This window comes from Heterocephalus glaber, unplaced genomic scaffold, assembly GCF_053883595.1.
Source record: "Heterocephalus glaber isolate CG9 unplaced genomic scaffold, H.glaber_assembly_v1.0 deba00001689, whole genome shotgun sequence".
NCBI lineage: Eukaryota > Metazoa > Chordata > Mammalia > Rodentia > Bathyergidae > Heterocephalus > Heterocephalus glaber.
This window is the reverse complement of record NW_028258414.1, coordinates 12,603,421-12,621,325: the sequence shown is the minus strand read 5'-3', so window position 1 is coordinate 12,621,325 and position 17,905 is coordinate 12,603,421. Positions and strand designations below refer to the sequence as shown.

Sequence of the window (17,905 nt, the reverse complement as noted above, 5' to 3'; positions counted from 1 at the left end):
AGAAGGTTGAGTTCTTAGGAGAGAGAAACAACAGTACTGGGTCTCATTATTCAGTATTTTGCCATGGGTTTAAGTTCCACGCTTGGTTTAAAATCTGTAAGATTATTCATATTCAGGCTAATCTGCTTAATAGATGCTGAAACAGACCCTGCGGGTTTCTTTACTAATTCTTCAGGATGACACTGGTTCAAGTGCCAGGAAGGAAACTGCTTTTACAAGAACCACTCACACTTTCCAGAATACCCTAGAGCGGAGGCAATTTTCTCCCTCAATCTTTCCTTTTCCACAGCCTAAATTTCCCAGTGAAAAGCTTGAGAGAGAGGTGTGATCGTCACTTGTCCCATCTTGCAGTCTCCTTCAGAAACAGCGGAGAGGCAAGAGGCAGACATGTTCAGGAGACATTTCACATATTTCATCCTACTTGGGGGTGGGAGGAGGATTGACCAGGATTTTGGAAACCAGAAGAGAGGAAACAAAATCACTGTTAACCCCTCACACCTCCCTGGGGTCACCCCCTTGAACATGACTCTGCTTGGCCTGGATTACACATATTGGCTAGAAGCAAAGCAGACCCACAGGACCCCAGGTCATCTATATGTAGGGAGGCCGAGCTGTACAATCTTTAGAAGTGCAGACGCGACAATAAGGAAAGAATAATATTCATGTGCTATACTCCAATTCTAATCATTCCTGAGATGTTTAGAAGCCCTCCAAGCCTGATGATGAAATGACAGTTGACAAGACAGGTGGACATCCTGACCGGTCCTGAGTCTCTGTCCTGGACATTGGGCATTTGGGGCCATTCAGCATGCACACATGCTCTTTTGGCCTGGCATCTGGATTTGTGTTTCAGGAGTTACTTCTCCCTCTGTGAACAGTCTTGGGTGGGGGACTATCAGTCAGGGTGTTCCAACCTACTGTGGCAAGGGGTTGGGGTGGAGCCTAAGCCAAGCCAATCAGAAGTCTTGTTTCCAAACAGGGTCTGGGACACACACCTGTAATTCCAGCACTCTGGGTGGCTGAGGCAGGAGGATTGCAAGTTTGAGCCCAGCCTGAGCAACTTAATGACTCAGTGAGACTTTGTCTTAAAAAACGGAAAAAACAAAAACCAAAAAACAAAAGGTCTGTTTCCAGGATGGACTTTGAATCTTGGTGGAGAAATCTGTTGGAACTTTTTCTAGCGATGCTCGGTTCTGTTCCCCTTTACTCCCCCAGCTTTCCCAGTGTGTGTCCTTCACAAACCGTGGCTGTCCTCACTTCCTGTTTATTCTCTGAGCGATCCAGGTATGCCTCCAATAAAATCCAAATAGTACATATGTCTAACTTGCTTCTTCCGATTCCAGACCTATCATTCTGAAGAAATCTAAAATGATACTATGTGCTTTTAATTTTCTTTACCTTTACTAACAAATAACCGTATCTATTTATGAAGTGCCCTCTGCTGTTTTGATACATGGATGCATGGTGAAATGAGCAAATGAAGCTAAGGGATACATCTATCTGCTCAAAATACTTATCAACTGTGAGGTAAGGGAGATAATACAATAAGAATATTTCAAGTCACTCTTGGTAGTTGTGAACTATACACAATGCATGAGTATTAAACTGATTGTAGTCAACTTGCTCTGCAACAGGTCACAACTTATTCCTCCTACCTAACTGAAACTTTGTACTTTTACCAACATTTGCTTTCCCCACCCATTCCCCTCCCCACAGACTCAGGCGACCAGCATTCTCCTCCTCTAGTCATCTGCTTCTAGGACTGAATTTTTAGATTCCACACATTATAAGTGAGATTGTGTGGTATTTCTTTCTGTGCCTGGCTTATTTCACTCAGCATAAAGTTCTCTAGTTCCATCTGTGTCATCACCAGTGACAGGCTTTCCTGTATTTAAAGACCAAATAATACTCCATTGTGCATATTCACATTTATGTTTTTAGCCATGTAGCTGACGATGGTTCCATGTATGGCTTCCATATCTTGGCTACTGTGCATGGTGCTGCAAGGCACATGGGAATACTGATGTCTCTCAGGCAGACTGAGTTCAGTTCCTCTATATCTATACTCAGAGTGAACTGCTGGATGAAGTAGTAATTCTGTTTTTGGGTTTGAGGAACCTCCATTCCCTTTTCCCCAATGACTGTTCTAACTTACATTCTCACCACACTGTGCAAGGGTTCCCTTTCTCCACATCCTCATGAAATCTTGTTATCCTTCCCCCTTTTTTTCTGGTACCGAGGATCAAACTCGGGTCCTTGTGCTTGCGCAGCAGGTGGCAAAACCACTGAGCTAAATCCCCGGCCTTTCCCCCTTTTTAATAACAGCTCTCTTAGCAGGTGTGAGGCGATCTCACTGTGGTTTTAATTTGGATTTTTCTGATGATCAGTGATGTTGAGCATGTTATCATAGACCTGGGGCATTTACGAGGTCTCTGGGGAAATGTTCATTCACTTTTTAGTAAGGTTATTTGTTTGCTTGTTACTGAGTAGTGTGAGTTCTTCGTATAAAGTGGAGGTGAGCTCTTTACCTGATGCATAGTCTGCAACTACTTTCTCCAATTTGCAGGTTGTCTCTGCACTGTTTTGTCTCTTGCTGTGCCATCCCATTTGTCTATTCTGGCTTTTATTGCCTGTGATTTTTGGGGGGTCTTATGCAAAAAATCGCTGCTAGATCAGTATCATTCTAGCAGGCTTATAGTTGTTACTATGCACTGTGAGTTCATTCTCCCTAAAACCCTTCTTCCTCCATGAGTAACAAGAAGGATATTCAAAATAAGGGGGTGAGGAGATGCTAGCAGGTCTTAAAATAGTTCTACAATGGTGAAATTTATACTGGCTCTCAATGTCATCTTCCAGAATTGGGGAGACAGAGGAAGAGAAGGAGAAGGGGAGAGAAAATAATGAGGCTGGCTTTAAAATTATAACGTATGCACAATAAAATGCATAGATGGTAAGTGTGCAGTTCTAAGGATTCTGACAACTGTACACAGCTGTGTAACTGCCAAGCCAATCATGATAAAGAAAACCCCTATCTTTCCAGAAGGTTCTGTCATGCTACCTCCTAGCCAGTCTTCCTCTGTCTGTGCAGGCAAACCCCGTTCAGTGTTCTATCACCCTAGCCTGAATTTTCCTGTTCTAGAACATCATATCCATGGGATCAGACCTATGTACTCTCGTATCTGGCTTTCTTTGTTCAACACAATGTTCCCCCATACCAAGGCACTATTTTATTCTTTATAATCCTCGTGGGGAGCTGGTACATACACATAACACATCTTGATTCTTTTTTAATTCTTTTCCCCTTCCCTCTCTCCCCCTCCCATCTCTTGGTCCCGTTCCTTTGGCAAAAGATCTATGTCCCTATTTCCTATTATCTGTCCCTCAGTTTGCTCTTTATTTGTATTTTCTATTTCTTATAAAAGAGAAATAATTCGATATTTAAGCTTATGTGTCTGCTTCCTTTCACTTAACGTTATGGTGTCAAGGTGCATCCATTTTTGTACATATGACTCGTTTATCTTTCTTTATGGCTAAGTAATAATCCACTGTGTATAAATACCACATTTTCTTTATCCATTCATCTGTTGATGGACATATAAGCTGCTTCCAAGATTTAGCTCTTAGGAATTGTGCTGCTATAAACATGGATATGTGTGTATCACTTACTATGATCTCTTTAACTCTTTCAGGAAAATACCTGAGTCAAATGGAATTTCTAGTTTTAGTTTTTGAGGAATCTCTATACTGATTTCCATAATAGTTGTACTAGTTTGTATTTCCACCAACAATGTACAAGTGTTACTTTTTCCATGCAGCCTTGTCAGCATCTGCTATTATTTATTTTTTGATGATAGTCAATCTTTCTGGAGTAAGGTGAAATCTCAGTGTTGTTTTAATTTGCATTTCTCTAATGGCCAGAGATGTGAACATTTCTTCATGTATTTATTAGCTATTTGTACTTCTTCTGAGAGGTATCTATGCTGAATTTCAGCTGCCAATTTTTTGATTGGGTCTTTTACTCTGGAGGGGTCTAATTTTTTTTCAGTTCTTTATATATTCTAGATATTAGTCCTCTGTCTGAGAAACAGCTGGCAAAAATTTTTCCCATTGTGTAGATTGTCTCTTCCTTCCCTTGGTTGTTTCCTTTGCAAAGCAGAAACTAATTTGTTATGATTCCATTTATTGATTCTTGCTGTTATTTCTTGTGCAACTGGAATTCTGTTCAAAAGTCCTTGCCTACGTCCACCCCTATGTCTTCCATTGTTTTACCTACTTTATCTCCAGCAGATTACATGTTTTTGTTTTAATATGTAGATCTTTTGTATACCTAAAATGTACCAATAAAATTAATTAAAAATATTTAGATCTTTGATCCATTTTGATTTTAGTTTAGTACATGGTGAGAGATTGGGTCTAGATTCAATCTCCTGTGTGTGGATAGCCAGTTTTCCCTGCACCATTTGTTAACAAGGCTATCTTTCCTCCAGCATAGGTTTTTGGCCCTTTTGTCAAAGATCAAATGGCTGAATGTGCCTGGGGTATCTCTGCATCCTCTATATTCTATTCCACTGATCCACATGTCTGTTTTTGTGCCAGTACCATGCTGTTTTCATCACTGTAGCTTTGCAGCATAACTTGAAATCCAGGATTGTGATGCTTCCTGCTTTGCTCTTTCATTTTGCACAACATGTTGGGATTCATCCAGACTTTATACATATTAGTAGTGTGTTCTTTATTATGGCTGAGTAATATTGCATTGTATGAATGTGCCAAAATTTGTTTATTCAAAATCCTGTTGTGGGTTATTTATGGTTTTAAGGTATTCTGATTTTTAAACACATCATTTTATGGACATATGCTTGCTTTAACCTCTCTTGAACAAATTAATTTTTATTAAATGCTGAAGAATTCTTCTATAATAGCATGCAGAGAAACAACAGTACACATTTTGTAGGAAGAAAAGTGCCTATTTTGCATCTTTTCTTCTAGGATAGAGAAGTTTCACAGATATTATTCTTTTCAATCCTTACTCCCTCTCCACAAGTTTCATTCTCTCAGACACTCTCAGTTTTCTACCTTTTTTTTTTTTTATTAAATTCTTTTATTGGCACATTGTAGGTATACAACACAATTACATTTCTCATTGGGAATTGTACCTTTACATAATGCATCTTGGTTCTTATTTTTTCCCCATTCCTAGCCCTCCCTTCACGCCCTCCACCCTTCCCTATTTGCAAAGACTTTACTTCCATTTTTTCCATTTCTCATCATTTTTCCTTTCCCTTCTTTCCTTTCCCCTGCCCCTCCCACTACCCTTACCCCTTTGGACCTTTTCTTCCTATTTTGCATTATCGATTATTCATTCTAATCATTGGTACCTTTTAGGTATACAATATAATGACATTCAGCATTGGAAATCTGCACCTTTACATAATCTCTCTTGGTACTTATTTTTCACCCTTGCCCAGCCCTCCCTTCAACCCTTCCATTCCTCCCTATTTACAAGTTTTCTACCTTTTTAAAGAAACCTTTTTCTTTCTTCTTTAACTAGCAAATACCCTAAAGATGTCTTCTTGATGGCATTTTTAAAGAGAGATGGCTCCCTTCTTTCTTTCCAGTAGGGGGAACAAGGCTAAAATAGGCAATGCTCTAAAAGATTCTGGAACAAAGCTTAGCCCACACTAGTCTTATTTTCTTAGTCACCATTCTCCTTGACCTGCTGCAGTGTTCAGCCAGGTTGATGAACTCTCTTAGGAGCTCGGTACAGTAGAGATTCAGTATGCAGACTTTTGGGAATGAATCCGGCTTTATCACTTACTAGCTGAGGGACCTTGGGCAAGTTATTTCAGCATTCTGTGCCGCTGTTCTGTAAAATGAGGATAATAACAGTACCTAGCTCACAGAGTCACGGTGAGGATTAAAGGAGTTAACTTTTAGAACTATGCCTAAGATACAGTAAATGCTAAATGAACAGAAGAGATTTTTATCATCTCATTTGATCCTTGGTGTCTCGGTCAGCTCAAGGCTGCGTAACAAATACCACAGATTGGGAGCTGAAACAACAGAAATATATTTCTCATAGTTCTGGAGCCTGAAAGTCCAAGATCAAGGTGATAGCAAGGTAATTTTCATACCAGGGCCTTTTATCTCGGCTTGTAGGTGGCCCACATCATGTGATCTCACAGAGAGGTCTCTGGTGTCTACTCCTGTGCTTATCAGGACACTAATCCTAACAGATGAGCACCCTACCTTGTAACTGCACCAAACCTTAATTGTGTTCTTAGAGGTCCCATCTCCAAAAACAACCCTAAGAGGGGTCAGGGCTTCAACACAGGAATTGTGGACAGCTAAAAACATTCAATTTGTAACACTCATTGTGGTGTACATATCAAGAGAGCTTTATAATCCAGAATAAGCTGTTCTAATATAAGATATGTGTCTTCTATTAAAACCCTGGGATTAAAACTCCTGGTGTCTCTCCCATACGCTGGGCCACATTCTCAGGCTCCTTTAATGGCTGAGCCTCTTTTTCGGCTTTATCAATATGATATATGCCAATACTCATTTCTTGGTCCTTGTACAATCCACTTTGTGATTTGACATTTTCTTCAAGTCTTTGTCCAATTATCTCACCAACAATTTTAAATGTGGGTCTAGGACCCTAAGGAATCTCTCTAAACTGCAGAATCTTGTTTTCCTTCTTTTACATAACAATGGCCCCACTGGATGAGAGTGGTGATGCTGGGAATTCAGATCTGCCAAAGAGAAGCTAGACAGTGCTTCTTCTAAGTGAAAAGATGAAAGTTCTCAAGAAAAAAATCGTATGCTGAGGTTGCTATGATCTATGCGACAATAAAATATTGTGAAAAAGAGACCACATTCATACAACTTTCATTTCGGCATATTACCACATATTGCTGTAACTCTTCCATTTTATTATTTTTCTTTTTCATTTACCGTGACTAATTTATAAATTAAACTTATAATAGGTATGCATAAATGGGGAAAGACACAGCTTGTACAGGGCTCGCTACTGTCCTCAGTTTCAGGCATCCACTGGGGGGTCTTGGAATGTGTCCCTCATCAAGGAGGGGGCACTACTCTATCATCTTCCCCAATATCAGCATCTAAATAAGAGTCTACAGATACACTGACCACGTATATCATTGTTCAAACCAGTCTGAAAGGGTCTGGGCAAGCAAGGATACATGGGCACCTTGATTCTCCTTCCACTCCTCCTCTTTACAACGCTAAATCTAGGGCTGTGAGAAAAATCCCTAGCTGCATTATCTAAGGTTAGTTTGCCATGTCCAGGAAATGCGATTAAAGGCCTAAGAAGAACCATCTGGTGAAATTAATGTGTTTATCAGAACTTGTTCTCTGCTTTTACTATTCTATGTGGCATTGGGCTGAACGAGTGCAGCTGTTTCCCTAAGTAGGCACATGCGAATAACAGTAGATATCCAAACACAAGCAAGAATCCCATGCAAAATCCAGCTGCAGAGCATAAACGCCCCACAGAAACATTAGCAGTGTCTTCCTCCCACTGCCCAGCCTGGGAGTCATTTAAGAGGAAGAAGAAGAAAGTCAAGAAAACAATCCAACCAGACAAAAGAATTAAACAAAGTAAGTGCAACTCCAGAGACTGTGGGTTCCTTCTCCCCTTCTAGGCATGTGAGAAATACCACAGTGAGTGGATATTTTTAAAAAGCAACTTTCTAGTAATACATTATAGAAGATAAGCTGTGACTCTTCTGCATCTTCTATTACTTTGTAAAACACCAGAGCTCTACTTGGCTCATTAAAAACGCTCAATGAGTTGTGGTCAAGAAGTACATATTGATTGTTGTAGAAGAATCTGTTTTTCCATCTGCCTCAATGCCCACTTCCCTATCTCTGCTTCCTGGAGTGTGGCCTCCTCACAGCCAGGTTTGTCACATGACCTGAGCCAGCCCAAGTAGCCCTTGCCTCAAAATCAGGTCCAGTGATGGGAGTCTAACCCACACAAGACCACGGCATAGTCTTCCTGAGATGGACACGGTCACTAGGTATGTGAGTGTCCCAGTACCGCCATACACATCACTCAAGCTGACTGGCAACAGGAATTTATTCTCTCACAGTCCCAAAGTCCAAAACTGAAATCAAGGTGATAGAAGGGGCCTGGTCACCCTGAAGTCCCTGGGGGAGGTCTTTCCGTGCCTCCTCCTCATTCCCAGTGGTTGTGGACTGCAGTCATGGCAGAGTAGGGTCTACCTTACTGCAGTATGAACATTTCTTAAATTACACCTCCATTATATCTGCAAGGACCATGCTTCCAAAGAAGTTCACATTCATAGGAATTGGTAGTTGGAACTTTAACATACCATTTTGGGAGATGCAAGTCCACCTGAAGCACTAAGTGAGAATCTCTCTGACTGTAATTCCAAGTTCGGGGCCACGTAAGCCTGCTTGCCTACTGAAAGAAAGAAGTAGGCAGAACCAAGGGGGAGTGAAAAATGAGGACAGGAGGGTGGTATTACTATTGATTCCCTGGATTACAGCTAAGTCTAAATCCCACTCCATCTTCTGATCTCCCAGTAGCATGATCAATAAAACACTTTTCATGTTTAAATGTATTTAGTTTAGGTTTCTGTCACTCACAACCAAGAAATCTCTTTGATATATCCAGCAATGAATAATGCTGTAAAGTAACAATCCAAATACTTTCCCATAATCTGGCTGGGGTATTTATAAAAATGATTAGCCAGTATTATTCTGTTGTAAGGCTGCATCTCCTGGTTTATAGTACCCATGATTCTGTCCTCCAATTAAGGCTGGCATCATCATCATCCAATTAAGGCTGAAAGGAAGGGATCCTGTCCTCTTCCCGGATGGGTGATTCTCAACCCCAGCTATCCACTGGAATAGTCTGGGATCTTTTAAAACTCCTGATGCTCAAGCTGCACCCCAGACCAACAGTTTCCGGGGATGGAGGCCAAGCATCAGTGTTTCTCCTCCATGACTGTAATGAGGAGCTAGGACTCAGACCACTGCCTTGGCCAGAGCTAGACCCACAAGGCGGTTAGCCTCTTTGGATGTGCGCCTTGTTTCTCTAAGGTGTGGCCTACAATTCATCAGACCAACCCTATTTCCTGAGTTACTCACGTGAACAGATTTCAATCAAGCCACACCCCAGCTCCTTCCTTTTAGTGTTAGTTTCCTAGAGCTAGCATGACAAAAGACCACAATTACAGAGGCTTAAAACAACAGAAATTTATTCTCCTAGTTCTGAAGCTGCAGGTCCAAAAGCAAGCTGTTGGCAATCTGAAAGCTCCAGGTGGGTGAGGATCCTTCCTTTGCCTCTTTCCAGCTCCTGGAGATTCCCGGCAATCCTTGGTGTTACCTGGCCTCTACACACATCGCTCCAATCTCTACCTTCCTTGTCACTTGATGTACCCTTGTCTGACTGTTACCTTTCTCTTCTTATAAGAACATGAGTTATTTTAGATTAAGAGTCCAGCTCTATAGCTAATTATACACACAAAGACCCTATTTCCAAATAAGGTCATATTCTAAAGTTCCAGGAAGGATGTAAATTTGAAAGGGGAGGACACTAATTAACCTAGTGTCCTCTCCCTCACCCATACTAAGTCTTAGACTTTGTCTTCCAAAGAATGCAGGTGAGACCTAGCAAACTGGGAGTACAAAGCCTTTCTGTGTGGTACCACATGCCTGTAGTATCAGCACTCCAGGAGGCTGATGCCGGAGGACCATAAGTTCAAGCCCAGCCTGGATGGACTCAAGGAGACTATCTCAAAAAAAAATAAATAAATAAAAGACCTTGGAATGTAACTCAGTGCAAAGGCCCTTGGTTCAATCCCTAGTAATGCCAAAAAAACTACTTTGAAACCATTTCAGATTTATAGAAGGGTTGTAAGAATAGCACAGCAAGGTCCCATATACCCTTCATCCTGCCTTCGCTCATCCTATAAAGACTTGGTAAAAATATAAAACCTTAAGACATTACCACTGGTATGACAGTACTAAGCCATATACTTTATCCATATTTTACCAGGTTTCCTAACAATACTCCAACTGGGATACCACCTTGAACTTAGCATAATGCTTTTCAGAATGAAAAGGGTCCGAGCCAAGCTCTATCCACAGAACCAAAATTTCCTTTCAGGCTTCCTTCCCTTGTGACCCTCTAACCTTGTATACACCTTCATGTTTGCATTCAGCCAGCTTGAGGTTTCACCTGTACATCTTTCCTGTTTGGATCTGACAGTCCTGATTTTTCATTCACATTCATTTCTAACAATTTTGAGGTCACACCGCTACTCCAAGAATCTAACAGAAACTACCTCTGAGAAAAATGCATAGGCAATACCAATTCTGCATCCAATTTCAGAGCAGTGGGACATAGATTCCCCCTCCCGTCCCCAAGGGCTTCTACTTAGGTACTTCCTTCCTTCCACAGTTTGGCCTCCCTAGGCACTGATTCTGCAACACAGTCAGCACCTCTCACTATCAAGTCCTCTCCCAAGACACATCTCCAGGTCCAGGATATAGTGGCCAGTGTTTGTGCTCTGGGATTTGGCCAGCATCAGCTGCCTCAGCCACTGCCGAGGGTTGAGGCTGAGAAACGCTGAATAGGCAAAGCTCTTCATCCGGGCCCTAAAAGCCACTGGCTTCTCTTCAGCCAACTGCTCAGCATAAGCTCCACAATTCTACTTTACACAATAACACTAGAGAGTTTACTTTCTCTTCGAGTATCAGAAACATCTCAGAACTTAACATTTCTCAGTCCAAAATCCATGTTAGCATCTGAGTTTCAACAAAGAAAAACGACTCCAGTGAGCAGAGGAGTATTGACAAGCTCTACCGAGTTTGGATCTTTGGTCATTTTTAAATGGCAGAGACCTTGGGCAATGCCTGCTTACTACTCTTTATCTTTGGAAACAGTATTCGAGGCCCCCCACAAGGAAAACTACAAATATCAATTCTGCACCTCTGTGTGCTCTCTTAAGCCCTATACCAGCCCTTGCAGCAGGTATGGAAGAAAAATAAAGCCCTCCCTCCCTGCTCACTCCCATAGTTTATGTTCGAGCCTCCTGTTCCACCCTATTTCTTAAATGCAATCCCCATGCCTCACTGTTGGGGACAGCCCCAGGTCTCATCTGAGCTACTCGATTGGTGGTGAAGGTCCGTTCAGTCTCCTTCGCCGTGGGGTCACATTTTCTCCTCTAGCAATACCCCACCCAGGATCACCCCAATGACCCAGAAAGCAACAGCATCAGAGAACAGACAAAAACCATTCCTAGGACAAGGCTGGTGTGCTCTTACCTTCTGCAAATGGTTCCCATTCATAAAACCGGCCCATGAATGGTTTGTTGTTGTAAGAGGCACACTGTACCTCGCGGATACTTCTACTGCTTTCTGGACATGCCTAGACGAGCAGAGAGGAAAGAGGGAGTTAGTGTCCATCCTTCCCACACTCCCGGTCAAATCCAAGGTTACCTTTCCATTTTGAACACCTGTCCTCCTCTTCTAAGCCAGGGTTTCTGAAAATGTGCTGGCCCCTGGCATCAGAAGCTTAAATACAGATCCCAGGATTTGGTCCAAGTCTACAGGCTCAGAATCCCTTAGGCACATGACTTTTTTTTTTTTTGTACCAGGGACTGTACTCAGGACCTTGTGCCTGCGAGGCAGTCGATGGAACCACTGAGCTAAATCCCCAGCTTAGGGCATGACTTTTTAACAAGCTCTCCAGGTTAACTGTCTGCACACCATAATTTGAAAGCCACTGACTCAAATTTTCTGATCCTGACAGGTGGGTCTGCTCATGGTGTCCCTCACAGAGGGCCACCCAGTCCTACCTGAGTTCAACACAGTTTGCTCCCCTCCTCACAGACTGATGCCCACACCAAGCACAGCTCAAGCCTTTACCGTGAGCCAGGTGCTACTTTCAGCATACTACAAGCATTAACTCATTTAATTCCCACAATACCAACGAGGTGAATATTATAGCTTTACCGTTTTCCACAGATGAGCAAATGGAGGCACAGAGGAGTCGCAGAGCCCGGGAAGGGTAGAGCCTAGACTCACATCTAAGAAGTCAGGTGGCCACCAGGCTCTCTCACCGCCTGCCCCATCTCTCCTAAATGTTTACTGCCCTCTAGCTCCCTGGAGCTAGAGCTCCCATACTTCGGCATGCAAAAGAATCACCCAGAAATCTTGCTAGAAATGCAAACCCCTGGCTCCATCCCCCAAAGATCACTATTTGGTGAGTCTGGGATGAAGTCCAGGAATCTGCATGTTATCAAGTATATCCAGGTGACTCTGACTGGCTAGACTAGAAGGAAAATATGCAGCTCTTTCTGGTTGATTTCTTTCTAATTTATAAATGGTAAATAGAGCAGAGCATGACATAAAATGGGTGCAAAAAATAAAAGCAAAGTCAGCATCTCTAATTCATATTGTGGATAAAGCAATGATCTAACTTTCTAATACCCAGCTGTGCACTTTTAAAAATGTAATGGTATGGGTTTGCATTTGAAAGTGTGTATGTGTGTTTGTGTGTGAGTGTCACCAGAAGAAAAGAGAAAGGATCCTGGCTCCTTAAACATTAAAAAATATTGCGCGGGCCGGGGATTTAGCTCAGTGGTTCCGCTGCCTGCGCAAGGTCCCAAGTTCAATCCCGATACCCCCCAAAAAACATTGTGTATAGGAAGTCTCTGGAATAAACTACAAATGTTGTAGCTCAAAGTCCTCAGGATTTATAAAGAAATCTACTATATGCATTAGATACCAGGTCTCCTGGAAAATAAAGAACATAGGACTGAGGCCTGACAGGAGGTCAAACATCCCTGGCTTGGTAGAGAATAGGGCAAGGAGGCTGTTGGCACCAACCCCACAGTAGTCAGAACCCGGCTATGGTCTGAGCCAAGCCATATGGAGCAAGAAGCAGAATATGATGGGAACCATGGGGAAGGGGTAGGAGGACAGGCAGGGTGGACTGAGCACTGACATCCATGACAAGATGCCAGGCAGGGGCTCCGGAAGCCCACGAGCTGGTCCCCCTGACTCTGGACCGACCTAGTCAGGCTTCCAGCAATACCAGCTGTCCCCAAGAAGAGGTTTGGGTTAGGGTGCTTCTTTGTAATTAAGGTAGGATTATAGATGATTTCGCTTCATAATTAAGTTTCAGTTTATTTATATTCCCCAATTTTTCTGCTATACATATATATGCAACAAAAAGACTCGATCAGTATTGAGATTTTCCAAATACACTGGCCCTTAGCCAGTTTTGTATGTGTAAAATTTATATCTTACGTCTTATAGTGTAGTGTAATCCCCAGTAACACCTGGTTCTCTTATGTCCATAACATCCATACACATACACTAAGCCAACCAGTCACCTCTGAGGAATCACACAGGGTACCACGTCCACTGGTTCAACAAGCTCTTTGTGTCTGAGCCTGGCCCTCCTGGGGCCCTCCTGGGACCTCCTGAGACGGGGGCTCACTGTGGCATGGGACCCACGGTGGAAGGTCAAATGCTAAGGGAGCAAAGCACCCACAGGAGCCTGGAATCAGCCGAGCCCCACAGGGTAACTGTAGTGTCCAGCAAGCAGGTGACATAGGAAGATGCAGTGGGAGGTAACAGGATACCCTGGAAGATTGTCATGGCTCCGTGTGTGACCCTGAGCAGGGACTCATGTGATGCCAAGTGAAGTGTCATTTGGAGCTGGATACAACTTCCTGAGGAGGAGAGGAACCTGGCTGAAGAAATGTGAGACTTGCTGAGCCCAGGCCTGTATGCAGGTTGTTGAGACAGAACTGTGGTACAGGCAAAGAAGGCAGATCCTGGAGTAAAGAGGGTGATCACGATTATCTGAATAACTAACCATTCTTGAGTACTTACTAAATGCCAGACTCTGCCAAGATATTTGTATAGATTAGCTAACAACTACTGTACCCATTTTACTTTGTAGTTATTTTTTCTTTCTTTTTTTTTTTGGTACCGGGGATCAAACTTGGGTCCTTGCGCTTACGAGGCAGGCAGCGAGCAGAACCACTGAGCTAAATCCTGGCCCTCTACCCATTTTACTGCTGAGAAAACCAAGACAATGAAAAGTTAAGTGATGTGCCCAGGTCACAGGGCCAGTAAGAGCTAAAGTCAGCATCTGAGCCCAGACATCTTGGGTCTGAAACTCATGCTCGTAACCATGATATTATGGAGGTTTTCATGACTGTGTGGGCAACAAAAGTAATTTGTGACGTGGGTCTTCAGACAAGACAGCTTAACTGCTTCCTGCCAATTGTCAGGATAGGTCTAGAGGCCAAGGTCAGATTCATTCAACCTCAAAGGCTTGCTCGAAGCTGCTGGCTCCAACTGTAAGGACAAGGGAGCTGGGAGTGGTGGTGCCTGCCTGTAATCCCAGCACTAGGGAGGTTGAGAAAGGAAGATCGAGAGCATTCAAGGCCAGCCTGGGCTATAGAGTGAGACTATATCACAAAAAACTAACTAACTAAAAGGAGCAAAGAGCTATGGAGTGAGGATTAAAACCCAGCAAAGCCTGAGGAATCCTGTTTCACACCTCCTTTGTAGATTACATCTGTTTGCACTTATAACGTCCAGGTGTGGACTGCAAACCACTGCTTTGCTGGAAAAAGTAGGTTCTGGCGTTCTTAAACTCGGCGTCAGTAAAAAACTAAAGAGGCCATGTTTAAAGTAAAAGGATTTGTCTGAAGATGGGAAAGGAGGAAAAGAGAGATGACCCACAACTACCCAGAACGAGTAGGGAGAATTCGAAAGTGAATTGTTCCTGGGTGCTGGCCAGCTTTTTTGTAAGGTTTCTTCTTCCTGTGTAGGCTCCTGGAATCTGATTGGCTCTCTGGCTTGTTTTTCATTTTCACTTTGGATTTCTTCTGGTCATGCGACCTTTCACTGTCCTTTGGTGAAGGGTAAGATTATGGGTGGGGGCCTTAAGGGGTCAAGTAAAGGAAAAGTTTGCGATTTTATATTAATGGCACCACCTGGGAAATTCCGGGTCCTGAGTTCTTTGCCTTTATCTTCCTACTTGCTTGGATCTAGCTGCCTTTGTCTAATTTCTCAGTCTTTGCCCTTCTAATTGCTGGAGTCTGGCTGCAGACGTCAAAGCTGTCGTATTAATTTTTAATAAAGCTCATTGAGGCCTTCATCCTGTCTTTTCCCTACCTATGGGGGAGGCAGGGGCCTGTCCCTACATAACTGTCCCACTCTTATCTGCATATAATCTCCTCTCATCTTTAGATTCTCTAAAGTTAAAACTTCCAGGTTACAGATCATCTTACATTTGTTACACTTTAAATCGATTGCTTCCTGATGTCAGATTGAGTCATCTTCACCTTGTCAGCAATCATCTCTCATATTACAGCAGGAGTTGGCCTTGGGCAGGTTTCCTCAGAGAGCTGGTCCTTTCCATGGGCACAGATTCTTGTCACCTTCAGGCCAGAAAACTGAGAAGGAGGTTGGAGGGAGCCTCGTAGACAGAGAACAGGTTCATTCAGGATGGGACCTGAGCTTTACAGCCAAACAACACCCATGGGAGCGAATCTCCCTTCAGATAACTCCCTTCTGCCTCAAAGAGGGTGGGATGTTCCCACTGGACTCTCAATGGGAGAGAAGTAAAGATGTGCTTTAATAGGACGAGCTGAATCCTTATAAAGCAAGACAGGCCCTCTCCAGTGTTCCATCAAGACAATTGCCTGGGGTTGCTATGAGTCACCAAGCGTATTTTGGAAACTTCAGCTGCATTTCTGGTGACCCTGGTTAAGCTGAGTTGACAGCCTTGCATACCTAACACCACTGCTCAAGAGGCCACCCTCAGGGTCAAATGCTCACCTTTGTAATTAATTACTCTCCTCCCGGAGGAGGAGGTAAAGAGCACCATGCCCCAGGAAGGTCCTGCCAAGGAACCCAACCTAGAAGCCTTCCTGGGTCAGATAGGCATATTTTTTTTAACCCGTGGCCTTGCTCTGGAGTCAATCAAAAGATCTGCTACCATAGCAACGTATAGTGTATTTAACATTACCAGTGAAGAAATCTAGAAAATGTCCCTGCATTGCCATGAGAAAGTGGCTGGATGACCTTGGGTAAAACACTTACTTAGCCTCTCAAAGCTTACATTCTCACATCTGAATGACAAGTCTTGTACCCACCCCCTCTGAAAGTCCCCAATCTCCAGGGATTGTTGTGAGAAAGAAATCAGTATATACCAAAGTTGCCCGCTCACAGTAATGCTCAATAAATATTAGCTGAATGAAGGAACCGAAGATGGATCCAGCAGTCCTAGAAGCCTTGAGTCTCTGAAAAGCCAGAGTTCTGAGCAAACACTCCCTCTTCTACTGCTGGAAAACAGGCTTCAATCTCCAGCTACAGAGCAACAGAACTAGGCGCTCAAGTTTCTTTCAAAGTAGACAGCACATTTCTCAAATATGTTTAATATCCTCTTTCTCAAGTCGCACAGGACAAACTCAACCTTGGAAGTCTTTTGTTATCTCCCACAAACGCCACAATGATTTGTTCAGAGTTGGGTCAAGGCTTTGATTTATTAAACAATCTGAATTTTTCTTCATTCTCAAATTCTTTTTTTCCATCCAAGAGAAGTTCATAATGTTCCCCTAAAATAAGGTGTTTTCCTTTTATTCAGTACATGGACTAAAGGCCCAAAGGATGTTATTATGACTAAGCACATCCATTCACCCAGGAGAATGCTGTATATTTAAATACTCTGGACAAACATTTATACAAATCTAGGACTATTCCAGGATGCTCTTTCATTTTTGCCTCTTTATTCATATATTTCTATGTTGATAAGGAGATATATATGAAAAGAATGCCTTGTTTTTCTAATTAACTACAACATATATAGCAAAAGGTAAACTTACTAAAACATTCAAAACTCTTACTGTCCTAAGGAACATAAATTTCCTTGTGGCTACTTCAGGAGTCCCATTAATGAGGCTGACTTCCATCCCCTCTGCTGCATGTCAGGGGAGGATATGGAACTCCACACAAAGGCACACTTATCTCATCATTCTTGCCACTTTCTGCATGGGTTCTGGAAGTCCTCTTTTATAAGCACCTGTACAAGGTATAATAAAAAATATAATGAGTGCCATCCAATGGAAAGGCAGGGTTGTAAAAACATAAGGTATGCCCTCATTCACCTTATTCACCAGATCTGGCACCTTGTGACTTCTGGCTCTTCTCCAAAGTCAAAATGATCATGAAAGGTAAATGTTTTGAATCATTTCAGGAAACTGAGGCAACCATGACAGAGCAATTAAAGAGCCTCACAAAAGAGAACTTGCAGATCTGCTTCAGAAAGTGGCAAGAAACAATGGGATAAATGTGTTTGAAGCAAGGAGGGGAATTTTAAGAAATATTCATGGCAAAGTATCTTTTATTGTAGTAAATTTTAAAAAAATTTATACACAATTCATGTATTTTTCGATCACAACTTGTATCATATATACGAAAACACAATAGAAGAACTTACTATGGAAATTCCAAGCAGTCTGAGACAACGGGAAGCTGAGTGGCCACAGCACTGACACCTGCGCTTACTCCCTGGCTAAGGAGGCCGGGATAAGCTTGTAAGATGAGGCTCTTTTGTGGTGCCCCAATCAGATGACCTGTCCAGGCAGAAACTGGGCCCCCAGCTCCAGGCAGGCTTTACAACTTACAGAAGAACTGCACTGAACTCTTACCTGGCTCATTTTCTAAGTTTTTTCTGCAAACTGCTGCCAGGAAGTTGTTTGTCAGTGCCTCTTCCGTTCAACATCAGACTAGAGAGGGGGCAGAATTTGAATCTGTGTATAGAGAGCACACTCAGGTACATCTGAGACTTGGCCAACATCTTCCCTTTCCTGTCACT

At 42.7% G+C, this 17,905-nt stretch overlaps 1 protein-coding gene across 4 annotated transcripts in view; it reads right to left on the bottom strand.

The window, feature by feature from the left end:
* Positions 1-17,905, bottom strand: part of Thsd4 (thrombospondin type 1 domain containing 4) — a 576,439-nt gene that overhangs the window by 443,536 nt on the left and 114,998 nt on the right. For all 4 annotated transcript variants that reach the window (XM_087199195.1, XM_087199194.1, XM_087199196.1 and 1 more), the window contains one exon: positions 11,326-11,428. In XM_087199195.1, the coding sequence (XP_087055321.1) occupies positions 11,326-11,428 (103 nt within the window). The remainder of the gene's footprint in view (positions 1-11,325; positions 11,429-17,905) is intronic.